Source organism: Phalacrocorax carbo, chromosome 8 (genome assembly GCF_963921805.1).
Source record: "Phalacrocorax carbo chromosome 8, bPhaCar2.1, whole genome shotgun sequence".
Classification (NCBI taxonomy): Eukaryota; Metazoa; Chordata; class Aves; order Suliformes; family Phalacrocoracidae; genus Phalacrocorax; species Phalacrocorax carbo.
This window is the reverse complement of record NC_087520.1, coordinates 23,979,405-23,996,615: the sequence shown is the minus strand read 5'-3', so window position 1 is coordinate 23,996,615 and position 17,211 is coordinate 23,979,405. Positions and strand designations below refer to the sequence as shown.

Here is a 17,211-nt window from a genome sequence, read left to right as displayed (position 1 = left end):
GGAATGATGGTGCCTACAAGCCACAGGGCTGGCGGCTGCAGGCTGAGTGCTTGCCCCAGGCAACAGGGCTGGGGATGCAGCAGGAGGGATGCTGGCTTAGTCCAGGGGGAGTACCAAATGGCCCCAGCCTCTCAAGGCTCTGCAGGGCATGAGGACACTGGGATCCCCAGGCAGGGCCAACCCTGGGACATCTCCAGCAGCACCCAGGTTCTGCTGAGGACCATGGCAACAGCTGCCCTAGGGATGCTGGAGGAAGCATCACCCCTTCCCTCCTGCCACCGCCCTCAGTGCTGCCTGCACCAGCCCATGGCATCAAGAGCCTCCAGCATCCCAGCCCAGCAGTGGGGTGACCCAAGCGCAAGGACAAGGGACACAGGCAGGAAGTCAGTTCACTATATTACCACATCAGCCAAGGGCCAGACCCAGTTCTCCAAGGGCGTCTGGGTCCAGCCTCTAGAACCCTCTAATACTGTTGAGAAGATGAACCCTGAGCCTCCACATCCATGCACGGGTGCTGAGCATCCTCCATCCCGGCCACCAGCTCCGCGGCATCACTTCCATCCTGTGCCTGCACCTTCAGAAGCTGGAGGCCAGCAGGGAAAAGCAAGGCGAAACCAAGGGTGCAGAGCATGCCAGTCCTGGAGCGTCAGGGGCTGCCCCACTTCCTGCCCTGGGGCTGCCAGCAGTGGGGAGCAGCACAAGCCCCCTCAGGCCCCTCAAACGTCCATGCCAGGTGCCTGCCCCAGGCCCAGTGCCTGCACCAGTTCATCGCTGAGCCCACTCTTCAGCGTCCGCCTCACTGCAGGAAGAGGAGAGCATGACACTGGCAGCATGAGTAGCACCAGGCTCCCCACATGTGCTGGGTACCTGCCTGGACATGGCGGCCCTGGCATGCTGGGGAGGGGAAGGGTGGCAATGGGGTGCAGTGGCATGGTCTGGCCTCAGGGTACCTCCTGCCATGGCCTGGTGGGCTCAACATGGGAGGTCAGGGCTAGCCAGTAGGGAAGGAGCCAGGCAGGGCATGGGGACAGAGCACAGGAACAGCGATGCAGGGATAAGACAGGAAATGGGGACAGGGGCACAAAGATGGGAAAGAGCACCTGGGCAGGGCCACAGGACACAGTACAGATACAGGGCCATAGAGGTGGGACAGGGTATGGGGACAGGGACACCTGAGATGGTACAGAGTACAGGGAGAACGCGCAGGAACAGGGCCACAGAGTTGGGACAGAGACATGGAGATGGGACAGGGACAGAGATGAGAAAAGACAGGGACAGAGATGGGACAGGGCATGCGGACAGGGATGGGACTTACAGGACTTCCTATTACCACGGGACCTCCTGCGCTCCTTGTTCGCGCATGGCCGGGGGTTCGCATTGTGAGTCACTGATTTCACCAGCCGGTCCATGATTTCATCCGAAGCATCGTCTGGGGAGCTGGCAACGTCCTCCTGGGCTGGAGAGCCCTGGGCCGGGGTGGTGTGCCCTGTCCCTGCATGGGGACCAACAGGGATGCTGGCATCAGCTGTGCTCAGCCAGCCAGGCATGCCTTGAGTGCCTCTGCCACCCCACTCCTACCCCGGCTGCCCCGGCTGCGGCGGGCAGGGGTGTCCATGGGGGAGGTCAGCAGGCTTTTCATGCTTTCGTGACCTGCTTCCATCTGCTCCTCGGGGCCACTGGACACCACGGCAGGTGGCGAAGTAGCCTCGGTGATGCCAGAGAACTTCTCGGTCTGCAGAGGGAGGAGAGTCAGGTGTTGGGGGCCTGGGGAGCATTGCCTGGTGGTGGCGGCCAGCCGAGCACCCCGTACCTCAGTGATGAGTCGCCCTCGGGTCTTGTTGCGCTCGCGGTGGGCAGCCCGTTTCTTCTGCTGCTGAAGGACGCGCTCCCGGCAGGTGCGGTACTCCAGGGCAAACTCCCGCAGCAGCTTGCAGATAGGCGTCACCTTCACGTCCCGTGCCGCGCTTGCCGGGTACCCCAGGTACAGCAGGAAGGAGTGAAACCTGTGGTGACATCAGTCGTGGCAGACCACCAACAGGACCGTGGGGTTCCTGCTGCATCCCCAGGACCTCGAGCCACTGACCTGTTGAGGACGCGCCTGTGCACCACCTTCAGGACGACAATGCGCTGGGTGCTGTCCTTGAGGAAGTCCGTCAGCTTGCTCTTCAGCACTGGCTTGGTCTCGTGCTTGGCAATCACTTTCAGGTTGTCCCAGGAGGCCCTGCACCTCCGCTCCAGCTGCACCAGGCTGTTGGCCAGCTCATCAAAGTCAACCTGGAAGAGTGAGACGTCAGCCCTCATTTGTGCTGGTGGAGCTGGGCAACCATGCGGCCCACACCCTCTCTTTGCCCAGGTGTCATCTGGCTTGCCTCACCTTGGCGGAGCGGGTGATGGAGGCAATCTCTGAGTAGAGGTCAGTGGTTTCTGGGAACTTCTCTACCACCATCTGGCAAAGATGGTGGAGCAGGGACTGCCGGTGCACCGTGTCCTTCACTTCCGAGACCTTCTCCAGGTAGCCCAGCTCAAAGCCTCTGCTCTGAAACCCCAATGGACTCAGCAGGGCCTCTGCATCCCTCCTCCAGCAGACCTCCAGTCTGCAGGTCCACCCTGCCTCAGACACTGTCCCAGGCTTCCCATGGTCCCTCTTGGGTACTCATGCACCACGGCTGGTCCTGTCCTTGCAGCACTCAAGACAGGCCATGTCCCTCCACACCCTGCTCCTCACCTGGGAGCCGTTCAAGAAGTTGCCCATGGCCAGCAGCGTGGCCAGGATGCACTTGAAGGTGTGGTTTCTGGCCAGCTGCTCCATTCCCACCTTCAGATCAAAGAGAGGCTCTGCAATCTCCTGGGTGAGAAGAGAGGCAGGTGAGATCCCTTGGCCAACCTCTCCCTTGGGAGCTTCACCATTTGCCCTTGCCCATGAGGACAACTACCTCATGGTCAGCCCAAGCCCATGCTTGTCTTGGGGACTTGCAGCCTGTCCCCAGCCAGGATGGCACCTCCCATACCTGGACATGGCTGGTCCCCACCAGGAACATGCATGGCTCCACACTCAGCACTGCTGGGGCTGGCAGTGGTGGGAGGGCAGATGGCAGATGGGGTGCATGGCTCTGTACCTGCTCCAGGCTCTCGTAGTCCAGCTTGAAGGCCCAGAGCTGGAGCCTGGCCGTGAGGTCACTGATGGAAGACAGGGCAAGCAGGAACTGCTCTGCAGAGCCCAAGGGCACATCAGGGTTGGCCAGCTGGGCCTCCTGGATCTTCTGCTTCTCCTCCTCGGTTGGGACCATGGTCAGGATTTTCTAGAGAGGCAAAGAAGGATGTGTTAGACTCCAGGCACATCACCACAGGAAGCGTCACCCCAGGGCTGGCAGCGCAGGCATCATGGCATGGAGGCCTCCTGGTCAGGGGAAATAACACACATGAGGGCCTCAGAGGGGCCAAGCTTCTCTTGTGCTCACCTCAATCCCTTCCTTATTGACTGCAAACTCGTCGAAGTTGAGCACGGCCGTCTTGATGATGTGGACAGGTGGCAGCACTGTGAGACCAATGTTGATTGCATTGCTCCTCTTGGGGTCCAGCACGATCACCACCTTCTTCCCATCAATGGCCTTCTGCAGAGAGATCAGGATGGATGAGGACTACCACGCAAAGGACTTGCCTTCATGAAAACACCACAGACACGGGGAGCTGATCAGGGGCCCGGGGGTGAGCCAAACCTGCACACTACCCATCACTGTTCCCACCAAGCCTCCAGACTGTCATTATCCATCCTCAGCATAGGGCAGGGTGACAGTACATGCCTAGGGACCTCACAGGAACTAAGAGTTCTCATCCCACTCCTCAAGTCCCCTTGGCTGATGGGTGCCAGCCTGCTGGTACCTTCGAAGTTGGCACTTCCTTTGACCGTGACTCAAAGAGATGCTCCAGTTTGGCAGAATTGACCTCAACGTTTTGCAGGGACTCCCACAGCGTCGCCTGGCCAAACCTGCCCGCCCCCACAGTGAGATTCAGCTGCTTCAGCTCCTTCCAGAAGAGCTTTACTGTCCTCTTCTTCTTGGCCTGGGAGGGGCCATCCATTGCTGAGAGGCCTGGCAGCCCTGGTGGGGGCGGGCAGCCGGGAATGGCAGGAGGTGGAGGTGGAGGTGGTGGGCAGCCAGGGATGGCAGGAGGTGGAGGTGGAGGGTCGCCAGGGATGCCAGGAGGTGGAGGTGGAGGGTCGCCAGGGATGGCAGGAGGTGGAGGTGGAGGGCCGCCAGGGATGGCAGGAGGTGGAGGTGGAGGGCCGCCAGGGATGGCAGGAGGTGGAGGGGGAACCATAAGAGCTCCAGCATTCTTCGCTTCGATGCTGGGAGGGAGGAAGGAGCCATTGGCCATGGGCCCCGTGTCCAGGATGTCAAAGTCATCTTCTTCGCCCAGATCAGTAAAGTCCAGGTCCTTGATCTTCAGTTGCATGGGGCTGGCCTCCAGACGCTCCCATGTCAGCTCCACGTCCTTCTTGATGGGCATCATCCCGGTACCCTCCAGCTTCTGTGTGTGGGTCTCAGCATCTACACTGGACATAGCACACGCCAGCTTTGTGTGGGCACTGGCCACTGGCCTGTCTGGAGCCCTGCCATGGAGCCAGGTGCTCTCCTGCTCCTGGCCACCACCTCCCTCAGCATTCATCTCCACCTCACCCTGGACCAGGGGGGATGACAGGACCTCTGGGAAGACCTTCTCCCTCCCTGGCTCTGAGGAGCCCTTGGCGTAGAGCATGTCCAGCATAAACTTGGTGTCAGAGGAGATGGTGCTGCAGGAGTCAGTGGTGTCCAGCTGAGCCAGGCGAGACCCTGCAGGAAGAGAGGGAGAGGCTGTGAAAGACCACCTGGAGGAGGCAGGTGCTGCTAGGCTGCACATAGAGTTGGGGTCCTGCTCCCTGGTGGGGTGTCCTCAGTTGCCAGTGTTCAGAGCGGGATGGGGAGGTACCATCCAGCTCCTCCATGGCTCTGAGTATCACAGGCATGGGCTGGGGGCAGAGAGGCCACTAAGGCCTACCCCAGGGACCCTGATGAGCCCAGAGTTGGGAACACACACCCCAGCAGCACCTACTTATGCTGGGTAGCTCCATCCCAGGCTCAGGGGTGCCACTGTCCCTGTCCCATGTGAGAGCAGTGGGATGCTCCAGCGCAGCATCCCCGAGGACATCAAGCCGTCCTTTCGCCATGGAAGATATCTTCTCCTTCTGGGCTGCAGCCAGGTTCTCCAAGAAGCGAGCTCTGCGAGACAGGGGTGGACGTCAGCCAGGAGCAAGGCAGGGTTGGGGACCATGGAGATGATGGGCAAACCACACCATGCCACACTGCACAGCTAGCCCCACAGAACAGAAGCCCCTGCACTGGCCACACCACATCAGGGACCCAGAGGATTCAACCTACTCCAAGCCCTGCAGGTGGTGCCACCATGACTCAGGGACAGGGATGCTGCAGCTCTATGGGAGCCGAAGGCTCATGCTGTCAGGGTGCCGTCACCTGTTGGCCCCAACAGACCTGGTGCTCACTGCAACCTTCACCCAAAAGCTACAAAAACCAGGAGGGCACCTGGACAGAGACTTGTGGGCACCCTCCTGCTCCTCATGCCCTGCGTGGCTGGAGCCCAGCCAGGTACGCTGGCTCGAGGAAGCGCATGCCTGGAGACACACGCATGCCTCTACTTACTCAAACTTCCTCAAAATAGGCTTGTCCCCATGCAAGGAGGGGGCATCCTCCTGCCTGAGGGAAAACAGGGGTTAGTCCCCACTGCCGGCAGCCCCCCAGGGCTTGTGTCTCCTGCACACACCCACCTGGCAGCCGTCCAGCATGGGACCCTTGCCCTGCCATCACCCTATGGCCCTGGGGTTCATGGGGAGCTGGGAGAGCCCCAGTGTGTCCCCTCCTGCCCAGGCACCACAAGGCATTGGGTGCTAGCAAGACAGGGCACTGTGTCTGCCACCAGAGCCACCCACTTTGCCACCAGGATAGCAATACCAACCCCCTGCCAGCCCTAGGGCAGGCTGTGCAACTAGAAGGGACATCTCACTGCAGAATGGGTCAGAGATCAGAGGGTGCCATCACCCCATAGGGGATGCTGGCAACTGGGGGAGCGGGTTGGGGTCCCACAGGCAGGGCTCGGAGGGAGAGGTGAGGGATGGGGGCAGCGAGGTGAGTGCAAGGGGCAGCGAGTGGGGCAGGGCAGTGCCCGCTCCCACCGGAGCATCATGCCAGGAGGGAGCACATGCATGTAGTGCTTGGGCACTTACCAGACAGGAGCAGTTTGGTGCAGCCTGCAAAAGGAAAGATAGAAAGAGTGGGCAGAGGAGAGGGCAAGCATGGCCAGAGAGGAGCAGCGAGGAGGAGCTGGAACAGAGGTGTGTGTGCCTGAAGGACACCCTGGAGCCCTGGCGAGACCCTCTCAGATGCCCACTCCCCTGTCATGATTCCCTCCAGCCCCAGTGCTTGCCCAGACCCTGTTTCCCCCTGGGACCCCCCCCTGCAGCTCCAGGGGGACCCCCCGTGCACCCAGAGCCTCACAGCTGCTTACTTGTAGACACTGCGCTCGCCTGGGCCTAGGAGCTGCTCCTTCTTAGCTGAGGGGGAGCCCAGGGCCAGCCGCACGCTGGATGCACTGTTGTAGATGCTGCTGGAACAGGGTCTGGAAGAAGAGGTGACAGCGAGTGAGAGCAGGTCCTGCAGGGCTGCCCTCCACCCTGGCAACAGGAATGGACTCAAGCGCTGCTCATGCTGCATCCCAGCATCTTCACCATCCCAGGAGCATCCTTGCCACAGGCCACCTCCAGCTATACTTACCCTGCCAGGCTGCTCGGTGTGGGGACAGCCAGGGTATCCTTGCTGGGGGGCTGCTTCTTTGGGGTGCCAGAAGACTCCAGCAGTGGCTGAGCATCAAGGCTGGGCTCCAGGCAGCCACCCTGGGATCGCCACCCACGCCGGCCCTCATCTGTCCTCCTCCGCTCCTTGCGTCCCCCCGAGGGCAGCTCTTCCACATCATCCTCCAGCTTGAGAGAACTCTGCAGGGGGACCAGAGGGACATGGCACCAGGCACCGCACCCCTGCCACCCCACAAGTCTGCCCTCCTCACTGCCACAGGACTTAGCACGTGGCCAGATCCCATGGGAGCCCCGCTCACTTCATAGAGCATGAACTGCTGCTTCAAGTCGAGGTCAGTGCCCTTGCTGCCCAGGTACTGCTGCACCACCCGCTCCATGCCCTGCTGCTCCAGGCAGTCCGTCACGTCGTAGAAGGTGTCCTGGTCTGGGAGGGCTGCCAGCGTCTGAGCATGACCAGAGGAATGCTGCTGGAACCAGTGTGACCCACGCTGAGACCCACCAGCATGGCATCACAGGGATGCCCTGCCACCCCCCTGGACCTTGTTGATCAGCGTCATGGCAAACACCAGCAGTTCCGTGTCAGCTCCGTTGCGTTGCTCCAGGATGGCCATCAGGTTGGACCATGGGCACGTGCCTGAGAAAAGCAACACGCGAAGGTGACATGCGAGCTGTACCGGGGACACCATCCCTCAGTGAGGACCTCACAGGTGGCTAGATCCGCACCCACCTCTCGCCTGGTCCACGGCATTGATGGCATGGATGAGGAGCAGGGCATTGGGCTCCGTGTATTCCACAAACACCAGCAGCAGCTTAAGCGCCATCTTCACCACCAGGCGAAACTGGGACATGGGATGGCAGATGGGACAGTGGCAGGGGGCTGCCACTGTGATGCCAGGGCGCTGCGGGGTGGCTGTGCCCATGCCCCAGGGCTGGTGGCTTTGCTGTGGGGCCAGGGACCGGCCTGTAGCTGTGAAGCTGATGGCCATGGGGCACTGGGAAAGGACCCAGAACGGGACCCTCTCTTACTCAAAGCTCTGCACCCAAGAGCATGGTCACATCAGGATGGGGAGCTCTGGGACCCTGGGTGACTTTCAGATGGGTGGGAGCAGGACCCAACATACCCAAAGGTACCAGGGAGCCGAGCCCAAAGGCAGTGTGGGGTACCCCTGAGGGACAGTGCAAGGGGACAGCCACAGGCAGAGAAGTCAGGTGCACCAGGGGGCACAGGCAGGCCTGCAAGGGCAGCCAGAGGCTTACTGGGCTTCCCGACAGCGTGTACAGCCACTGGACAGTCTCGTTGTGGTTGATGACACCCTGCATCCCATCCACGAAGAGCATGATCTGGCTCAAGGCTGCAAGGCAGACAGCGGGCAGGGTCACGGCAGGGCTGCAGCAGGCAGGGGTAGGGCTTTTCTAGCCCCACACAACATCGCCACAACAAGGGCAAGGTCTGGCAGCTGCCTGCAAGGTAGCCCAAGCAAACTAGCTTGCTTGCCTCTCCAAGGGCCAGCCTTTCTCCCTGGGAATGAGAGGTGCCCTGTACCCAAATACCAACCCCGAAGGATGTAATTCTGGTAGTTCTGGTCAGCCTCTGCCCCCACTTTGATCAGGCACGTCAACCCTTCCAGGTTCACAAACTCTGGCACCAGGTCCTTGTCCTCCTGCAGGGCGAACGCCAGGCATTACCCCAGCATGGGGAGTCAGGGGTGGCCAGCCAGCCCCATGGGAGCCCCCTCGACTCTCCCAGCACCCCGGCATCACTGTACCTGAAAGAGCTGCTTGAGGGAGAAGAGGGATCGCCGCAGCTCTGGCCCCTGTGAGTTGTACAGCTTCTCTGGAAGGAAAGGAAAGATGTGGCGCGATGGCCTGACCTACAACATTCAGCCCCAGCTGAACCAGGGCTCCGAAATGCTCCTGGCTGCCTGGGAAATCCCTGCATCCCAGCTCCACCCCTATGCTGTCACCCCAGGATGCCAGCACTGCCTGGCTGTCAGACATGCAGGGTGGAAGCTGCTGCAGCTCCACAACTACTTATTTCAGCCTTGCCACCTCCCTATTTCCTTTTTTTTTTTTTTCCTTTTTTTTTTTTTTTTCTGCTCAGCAATGACATAAATATCCCCTCTGGTTTCCTGTGCAGAACTGAAACAGGAACACAGGCAGGAGGCAGAGCTACATTTAGCCATCCCTCCCCAGAGAGAGCCCTGGCTTAGTCCCAGAACCCCCAGCAGCCCTGGGGCTTGGGAGGAGCTGCAGGATAGAGATGGGAAGGACAGCAGCATGACACCAGCTGCTTGGGGACACAAGGACAGTCACCAGGCTGGAGGCTGGATGGAGACTACATGCTCATGGGGACAGTGCCTGTGGGCAGGAGCCAGCACAGAGGAGCCAGAGCAACGGGAAGCCAAAAAGCCCCACTTAAACTAGTAGAGACCAAAGGCATTGGGAGCCAGTGCTTCCTGCATCCAAAAACTGAGTTATCTGAGCATCCCAAGATATTTGGGTCAGCTTTAGTTGTACCAAGCCAAAATCAAGCTGTCCAGGGAGCCCTCTGGACTCACTGATGTCTGTAAAACACAAGGTCCCAACAGCTTCCTCTGCTTGCTTATCAGCTTGTCAGAGCAGCCCAGAGAGAAAGCAGAGCAGCCTGGGGCTCAGCCAGAGCCTGGGAACCACTAGCAAAGAGCACGACCATGACCCTGGCCTTCCTGCAGGGAAAGGGCTCTGTGCTGTGCCCCTTCCCACACCACTCGGGAAGCTGATGCCCAGCCAGCATTGCTCTGCTCAGCTCTTGTTTTTACCCTGCTCCTAAATATTTTGCAGGACCTGAGTGGGCTGCCCAAAGCTGCAGCAGTGCTTTCTGCTGCGCTTGAGTGATATGTTTGTCTTCTGCAAAGCTATACTTAGTGCTTGCCTGAATGACCCAGAATATCTGCAGTGGGCGGTGGGCCCCCAGCTGAAGAGTCAAAAGTCACAGTCTGAGGAAGGATGGGATTAACCCAGCATGTGCCCATGTCCCTGCACCTCTGGGCAGGGGGTTTTGGGGCAGGAGCAGCCTTGGGCTGTATTGCTTCCTCTCTCCATCACAGAAAGCCCAGACAAAATTCACTGTGGAGTGAAAAGGTGCTGGAACTGTGCCAGCCCAGGGGAAGGAGCATCCCTGACTCACCAATGATAGCATGGACTCGGACAGAGAGCTGTGTGCGCAGGATCAGAGTCGGCCGTCTCCCCTTCCTAGGGTGGGGCAAAACACCACCTGAGCACCTGTAGCGGGACCACCGTGGCCCCAGCCCACGGTCCCCAGTGCTCACATGCACTTGGGATCCCCATGTCCCATCCCTGCAGGGCTTGGGCACCCTGCACGCCTCACCTGACCTCCTCGTAGAAACCCTCCAGATCGTCCTTCTGCTCCAGCAGGGACAAGTCAAGGTCCAGGTAGTGTCCGGAGGGTGAGACCTGCAGCGTGCAATCCTCCAGCTGGGGATGCAGAGAGCTGGCTGAGCCCCTGTGCCTACCACAGCCCTCCCAGCTCCCGGAGGATGCAGCATCCTCAGGTCACCCTTCTGGCCACACCGAACCCACAAGGCAGCAGCATCCCAGAGTGGGGTGGCAGGTCCCACCCTGTCCCCAAGCGCTGGCCCCACAGGGAGATGCCCCAGCAGCCTCCACCCCAGCCTGGCAGCAAACTGGGAAGAAACATGGAGCCCCAGGCTGTGAAAAGGCAAAGTGAGGTTGGCCCTGCTGCCGCCAGGCTCCTTGGCAATCCCTTGGGCAGGAGCCACAGCAAGAGACTGATCCACTCCCTGGGGCTACCCTTAGTCAGCCAGGGTGCGACTGGGGCAGGTTCATCTCCTCCCTGGGCTGGTGCCTTTGCCTGGGCAGATGAATTGCCTTCGCCTGCAGGAACTGGCTCTGCAGGAACTGCCAAGGCACCCAGCCTGGCCAGGGATACCCTAAAACAGGGCAAATCCCACAGGGATGTCCTCTGGCTGACACAGTCTCTGGTTTAGCCTGTGGCCACATGGCATGTTCCAGTGGGGCAGGGAAAAGCAGAGTCCAAAGCAAGGCTGGGGTGAGGGCATCTCCTCCAAAAATCTGCACACAGCACCCATAGCACACCCCAGCCAGTGGGCACAGCACGCAGATGTGCCCCAGGCATGGCACCCACAAAGCCCTGGAGACATCTGGCACCCAGCAGGACCCAGGCAGGGCTCCTGGGCAAGATTCCCATGGGACAGGGCAGTTTGCCCTCCAGGCATGAGTGAAAGCAGAGGGAGGGCAGTGCCTGCCTGGCCTTGCCAGCACTCCTGCCACACCACTGGTCCTGTTCCTAAAGTGTTTGCAGCCCCCGCCTCTCCTAGCTCACCCCACCTCTGAGGAATTGATGCTCCTTTCCAAATTTGCTGTGTAACCACCTAGGGAGCTGAGGACTGGGAATAAAGCCCTATTATTCTGTTTTATATAAAAACCTGCCCTGGCCGCCCTCAGGCAGGCTGGCGACCCAGAGCAACGCTGGGTATGGCTCCTGCATCTCACTGGGATTGCTTTCCATGAAAGCCCCATCTCCCCAAGTCACATGATGATGCAAGAGCTCACACGTATGACTTCACTGTTAGCATGGCTTTAAAACCAGAGGGCAAAATAAGAATGCCACATGCACTCAAATAATTAATGACCCTCACTAAGCCTCAGGATAATGGGCAATTTGGCAGCAACCCACTGCCGTTGGGTTGAACGCAGTTGTTATGTTGTTAGCGTCTTGCTCCACCTCTGTGGTTGCTGGCCACGCCAGCCAGCCATGGCAACGTGCACCAAACACAGGCTGCTGGCACACAGCAGAGGCTCCTGGCTGCTAGCTCTGCCTCTGTGGCAGGTGTCACCAATGCTGACCCCATGCGGGGTTTGTTTGCTGGGGAAAGCTTAAATTCCTGCACAGGGAAAGGGTTCTCCTGGCCAACCCCGCATCCTCCTGGGCACAGGAGACCCCTCCTGCATCCTTTTGGGCACTCAAACACAGTGAAGAGAATTCACAGATCCAGCACAAAATCTTTGCCTTCTCTGGGCTGCCAGAGCCCTGGCAAGCCGGAGTTAACATCCCTAGCTCCTACCAGGCAGTGACATGTCCCAGCTGGTGGGGCAGGCCAAACCCCTGGGACGTGACCCCGCATGCTTCCCATGCGAGTTTGGCAGTGCTCCCCACGAGAGATGCTCTGAGCGCTGGGCCTGGGTTTGGCTGCAACTACCCCTGGTGAGCACCAAACCCCAGGGATGGAGATGTGCTGTCCCAGGCTCACGCTGCCCTGCCAAAAATCCCAGGGCAGCCCTTCTGCACCAGGGAGCACCAACTGCCTCAGGGCTGGGGTTACTCCTGTGCCCTCAGATGAGGGTTTGAACTATGCAGGATCTGAGCCAGGTCCTTGGGGTTGCGCTGCTGGGGACAGCACATTGGGGCCACAGGGTACTAACAGCTCCCGGCGCAGGGTGGCTGTGATCCATCTGTCTCCCGTCTGTAAAACCATTTTAAAATGAGCTAAGCTTTGAGGGTCATGGGACTTGCAGGCAAAGTGGAGCTGGGGGAGGAGGAGAGCATCCCATGCTCATACCTTCAGCCCATGGCTCCTGGAAGCCCCAGCCATCCTGCAATGGCACTGATGTCCTCCATCCACCCTGTTGCCTCAAATCTGAGTCATGGGGAAGGTGGAAACACACGGATGTGCCTGATCCTACCAACTCCCAGCAGCTGTGGCCTTCTTCGAATATCAGTAAGGACACACGTGCCAGGCAAGTGAGTCCCCACGGAAAACTGTCTCCTCCTGCAGAGGGACTGTCCCCCCAGCCCAAACCACAGGGGTGTGATGGAGACATCTCCACCTCTGAGCCAGAGACATCCTCCACCCACAGCTGCACTCATGCCACCCACCTCGGCATCACATCTTCCTGCTCACCCCTATCACAGCATCCCCATGCTGGAGGATGCTCCAAGGCTGGGCGGTGAATATCCTCTTTATCTGCCAGCAGAGGAAACACCTTTCCCCCCCTCTCTAACACTTTCTTTTTGCAGTAACCACAGTTTCCCAACATCACTGCGGCTCTTCTAGGAAGGCTATAGGGGAAATTACAGAAATATATATTTGCTCCAGTTAAGGCAGCATTCAAGCTCAAGGCAGCAGTTAAACTCACAGCACTGCAGGTCAGAAACACCCGGCATCACAAACCTCTGCCCACCCTCCCCAAATACACAGGGATTGATAGTTTATAGAGCTACACTGCAGGAGCAACCCTAGCCAGCAACCAAAGGCAGTCACCACGATTCAGTTTCAGGGCTAAGAGAGGTGTTTATTGCCTCAGTCCCTGCCTCCTGCCCACTTCTGCCTGATGGATGGTGGCAAGTGGATGGGAGTGCTGCCATTGCCTTATCACAGGGGGGGAAAAAATACCTAGGCCAGAGGGGGTCTGTGGAGGTCACCCAGAGTTGGCCTAGAACTGCACACTTGCTCATATGCATTCCTCTCGAAGCTCCTCCAGACAGACTTGTTGCTCATTACCAGATCCCTCATTTCTCATCAACAGCAGGAGGTCCCCAGTCCTGGCAAGCAGCTGGTGTCCTGGTAAAGCCATGGCACACATGCCTGGCCACAGCTCTTATCCCAGGATTCGCACGAGGACCATGCTGGGAGCCAGGGAGTGCTGGAGGCTGCTGAGCACCAGCACTTGGCTCCAAGCATTCGGCAAGAAGCAGACAGCAGAGTTTCAAGGCAGTTAAGTCAGGGGGAAGGCAGTTGCCGACAACTCCATCTCACCGCTTTCATGCTTGCCAGAGGTTAAGTGGAGCAAACACATCAGTGAAGCCCCTCTGTGAGTGCACCCAGCAGCTTTCCTCTATCAAGCCCGAGAACCCTCAGCGAGTGGAAGGACAGGCTTATGTCACCGAGGTCAGTGAGCTGTTTGCTCTTGCCCAGGTTTCCAGGGGAGGTAGGGGAAAGTAAAGCTCCAGCCCACTGGGTTTTGCAATTGTTTGGAAAAATCCCTGGATTTAGAGGTGAGGTAGTGCTGGGGACAAGGGAGCGCAGTGGCCTTTGGGAACTGAAGGGACAGCCAAAAAAACCTGCCCTGCCAAAACCTGCCTGTGGGGGGGGTTCAGAAAACCCCCACACCCGGTGCGAGCATCACCCAGGGGTACTAGAAAAATGCTGGAAAGCAGAAGAAGATAGTATCGACCTGGAGCAGAACAATGCAGCAGCGGCAAACAAAGCGGGAAGGTATTTTCAAGCACAAACATGCTTTCCGGAGAGCATGAAAAAGTCATCAGTGGCGGGTCATACTCGGGGAAAGGAAGCACTGAGGGTGTCATGGGGCAGGACAGGCTGCTCAGGGAGCAGCTTTGCTGTGCTCAGGGAGGGCAGGACCCAACATGACCCTCATGGCAGCTCATCCCCTGGGTGCCTGCAGTTCGGTCCTCCTCTGAAAACGTGAGGGAGCATAGCTCCCTCCTAGCTGTTGCATCCTCCTCCCAGCGCTTTGCAGCTCCAGGCGTGCTGCCCAGGAGGACAAGCCTGGCACTGGGCATCCCCAGACAATTTTTTTTTTTTTTTACAGCCAGTTCCTTGGGAAAAATCTGACCATTTACTAATTTTAGGGGAACAAGTAATGGAGCCGAGCGCTACCTGGCACAAAGGGATATTTCGGCTGGTTGTGCCAGGATGACAACGTCTGCATGGCTCTGGGGTGCCAGCTCCAAATTTGGACTTAACTGAGTGGTTTGGGAGACTGATCTCACTCTGCAGGCTGTAAATCCTGCTGCAAGAGGCACCCGAAGAAGACATTGGCTCATGCAAACCCCAGCCAGCATCCCAGCTTGTCAGGCTGAGATATACCACAGCCCTCGCTGGCTCAGAAAACTCCATGTAATAAAGGCAGCATGACTTATAGCCTATATAACCTCTATAAAGCAGGAATATGGCTTATAAATGCAGAGCGGGGTCCTAGCCACTTGGCTGTGATTTTGCCAAGGGTCATGGTGTGATGCAGTGAAACTACAGAAAAAAAAACATCCAGAGCGTGGCTTAGGCAGAGAACAGAGCCTGAAATCCCAGGGTCAACTCGCCTCTGCTGTGCACAGGACCTCCTTGTAAGGCTCCTGCCCTTGGGAATGCCGTGTCCAGCTCTTCCCGCACCCCGTGCCACCACAGCAGCACCCTGGGCTGGTGATCCCGTTACAGCCAGCTCCTGACCCGGGAGGAGAGCACATGCCTGAAATTTGAGTTTGCTCCATTCGTCATGTCTCGGGGCTGTTTGTTCCCAAACAAACTCCATTTAGTCACCACCTAAAAATCCCATGACAGCGATGACATGAGATGCTGCTTGCTGTGCTCCAAGAAAAATGAAAAGGGGGATAAAAGGGAGGGTTTTTGGTGTAGGCAAAGGTCTCACAGTGATCCCCTCTCCCCTGGTGGGCCAGCAAGCTCACACCAGGCACACCAAGGTGATTTCCCCCTCCTGCCACCCTCAGCTCTCCCACCTGGCTCCAGGCCTGCCCAGGTCCCTTGCCTGCACTCCTGCAAGACAGAGATACTCAGCCATTGTCAAAGCTTTGCTAGGTCCTGCCTTCATAAGGAGGAATACAAGCCCATTCCCCACCCTGTAAAGGACACTCTGAAAGCATCACACCAACAGAAGACACCCAGGAGGGAGCATCCCTCATCTCCTCTGCTCCCCAGTCCCTCCCTCCCAGCCTGGATCAGGCCTGAGAACATGCAGGCAAGACACAGTGCCTCACTTCAGCTGGGTCTTCCCTCCAGGGCAGCCCCTGCTCCTTCCTGCAGCACAGCGAGGGGTGCGTGAGGGGTGCAGGGCCTCCACTCACCTGCCCCGGCAGGAGGAAATTGCTCAGCACGAATTTCCGTGCCACTCTCTGGCAGCAAAGCTGCTCTCAAACCAGAGTGGCAAGGGACTGGTAGCCCTCCGGCTCCACCGTCACCTCCCCAAAGCCCACGTGCTGCAGCGAGCGGGAACGCCGGCGGGCCCCCCGCGTTAGGGAGCCGGCGTGCTCCCGTTGAAGCGGACTTCCCTTTCCCGGTAGCTGGCGTAGAAGGGGAACGCTAGGGTGAGAGCACACTGCCTGGCTCAGCCCCGGCGACATGGGGATGAACGCCTGCCCTCATCCTGCTTCCCCCTGCCCGGGTTCCTGCCTGCTCTGAGCAAGCACATCCTCTTCCTCCCCGCCGACTCATCCGGGGCCGGCCGAGAGCTGGCAGCTCCTGCAGGGGCTCAGGGACTCCGCCGTGACTCACACCAGGAGCGCTGCCCGGGCTCCGGCGGGGGGACAGCGCCCCAACCCTCGCTTCCCTGCTCCTTCCAGCCGAGAATTCCCTCCTCAACCTCCCCGCCCGGTGCCTACCCGGCGCCTTCCCCGCCCGACCCCGGCTCCCCCTCACCGGCAGCGGGGCCCCGAGCAGGCGGTGCAGGGCGGGCAGCTGCGCCCCCAGAGCCAGCGCCTCCGCCACGGCGTAAACCGGGGCTCGCCGCGGCTCCGGGAAGCTGCCGCAGCCGAAGGGATCCGCGTCCTCCAGGTACTGCACCCGACATAGCACCGCCGCCTCCACCATGGCAGCGCCTCCGCTCCGCTCCGTCCCGCTCCGCTCGGAGGTGGGGCTGGTGAGGCCCCGCCCCGCCCGGCCCCGCCCCAGCCCCGCCCCAGCCCCGCCCCAGCCCCGCCCCAGCCCCGCCCCAGCCCCGCCCCAGCCCCGCCCCAGCCCCGTAGCGGCTGCTCGGAGCCCTGCGCCCTCTCCCGAGGGCGTCCCGGTGGCGCAGCGGGATGCTCCTCCGGGATGCTCTGGCGTCAGGGATGCTGCTGGTCGCGGGGATGCTCCGAGCTGCCCCAGGGTGCCGGGCGGGACTGTTCGCCCCGGGTGAACTGGAGCACGGGTGGGAAAATGGGCTAAACCTCCCCATTCCGGGACAGGGGAGAAAGCGGCGGAGGGATAAACCGCCCTGCCCCGAATCTGGATCCGGGGGCGCAGCTGTACTGCCCCGTCAGCGGGGCAGCCCCCGAGGCTGGTGTTGATGCTAACGAGGGCGTTACGCATCCGAGGTGTTGATGCTAATGAGGGTGTCCTCGATGAATCATGTAGTGTTCAACTCCGCGGCTAAGGCAGGCTTGGAAAGAAGCATGCAAAGGAGAGCCGGGGGGAAGGCAGTTTCACCGGCAATGGGACACGGGAAGGTCTCATCCCTCTTGAACGTGGCACGAAGAGTCAACTGGGCATGCTGAGCACAACCCAGCAAGGCAAAGACAATTTTACTTTCTTTTTGACCCATTACCTGGGCCATGACGACGGCCTGATGTGATGGAGCAG

The 17,211-nt window shown here is 59.6% G+C and overlaps 1 protein-coding gene across 6 annotated transcripts; it reads right to left on the bottom strand.

The window, feature by feature from the left end:
- Positions 1–379: 379 nt before the first annotated feature.
- Positions 380–16,519, bottom strand: FHOD1 (formin homology 2 domain containing 1). Of its 6 annotated transcripts, none has more exons than XM_064459186.1 (25): positions 16,291–16,519; positions 10,227–10,333; positions 10,026–10,090; positions 8,626–8,693; positions 8,415–8,520; positions 8,117–8,211; positions 7,587–7,698; positions 7,399–7,493; positions 7,159–7,302; positions 6,822–7,039; positions 6,556–6,666; positions 6,275–6,298; positions 5,694–5,747; positions 5,089–5,255; positions 4,248–4,829; positions 3,880–4,175; positions 3,459–3,611; positions 3,117–3,299; positions 2,726–2,845; positions 2,375–2,536; positions 2,084–2,274; positions 1,811–2,003; positions 1,579–1,732; positions 1,316–1,492; positions 380–799 (listed from the first exon to the last, which is right to left on the bottom strand). In XM_064459186.1, exons 1-25 carry the CDS (start codon positions 16,459–16,461, stop codon positions 717–719), a joined length of 3,831 nt encoding a protein of 1,276 aa, XP_064315256.1. In that variant the 5' UTR covers positions 16,462–16,519; the 3' UTR covers positions 380–716. The 6 variants fall into 6 exon arrangements, with proteins under 6 accessions (XP_064315256.1, XP_064315258.1, XP_064315255.1 ...); XM_064459188.1 differs by having other exon boundaries at positions 4,281–4,829; XM_064459185.1 differs by having other exon boundaries at positions 3,880–4,829.
- Between the last annotated feature and the right edge of the window lie 692 nt (positions 16,520–17,211).

Excerpts from the sequence above, each read along its gene's own strand:
- FHOD1 (XM_064459185.1), bottom strand. The coding sequence starts at position 16,461 with ATGGTGGAGGCGGCGGTGCTATGTCGGGTGCAGTACCTGGAGGACGCG. Across the intron at positions 3,612-3,879 it reads AGGAAGTGCCAACTTCGAAG|AAGGCCATTGATGGGAAGAA; the intron begins GTACCAGCAGGC and ends ATCTCTCTGCAG. Across the intron at positions 2,537-2,725 it reads ACTTCTTGAACGGCTCCCAG|AGCAGAGGCTTTGAGCTGGG; the intron begins GTGAGGAGCAGG and ends TTGGGGTTTCAG.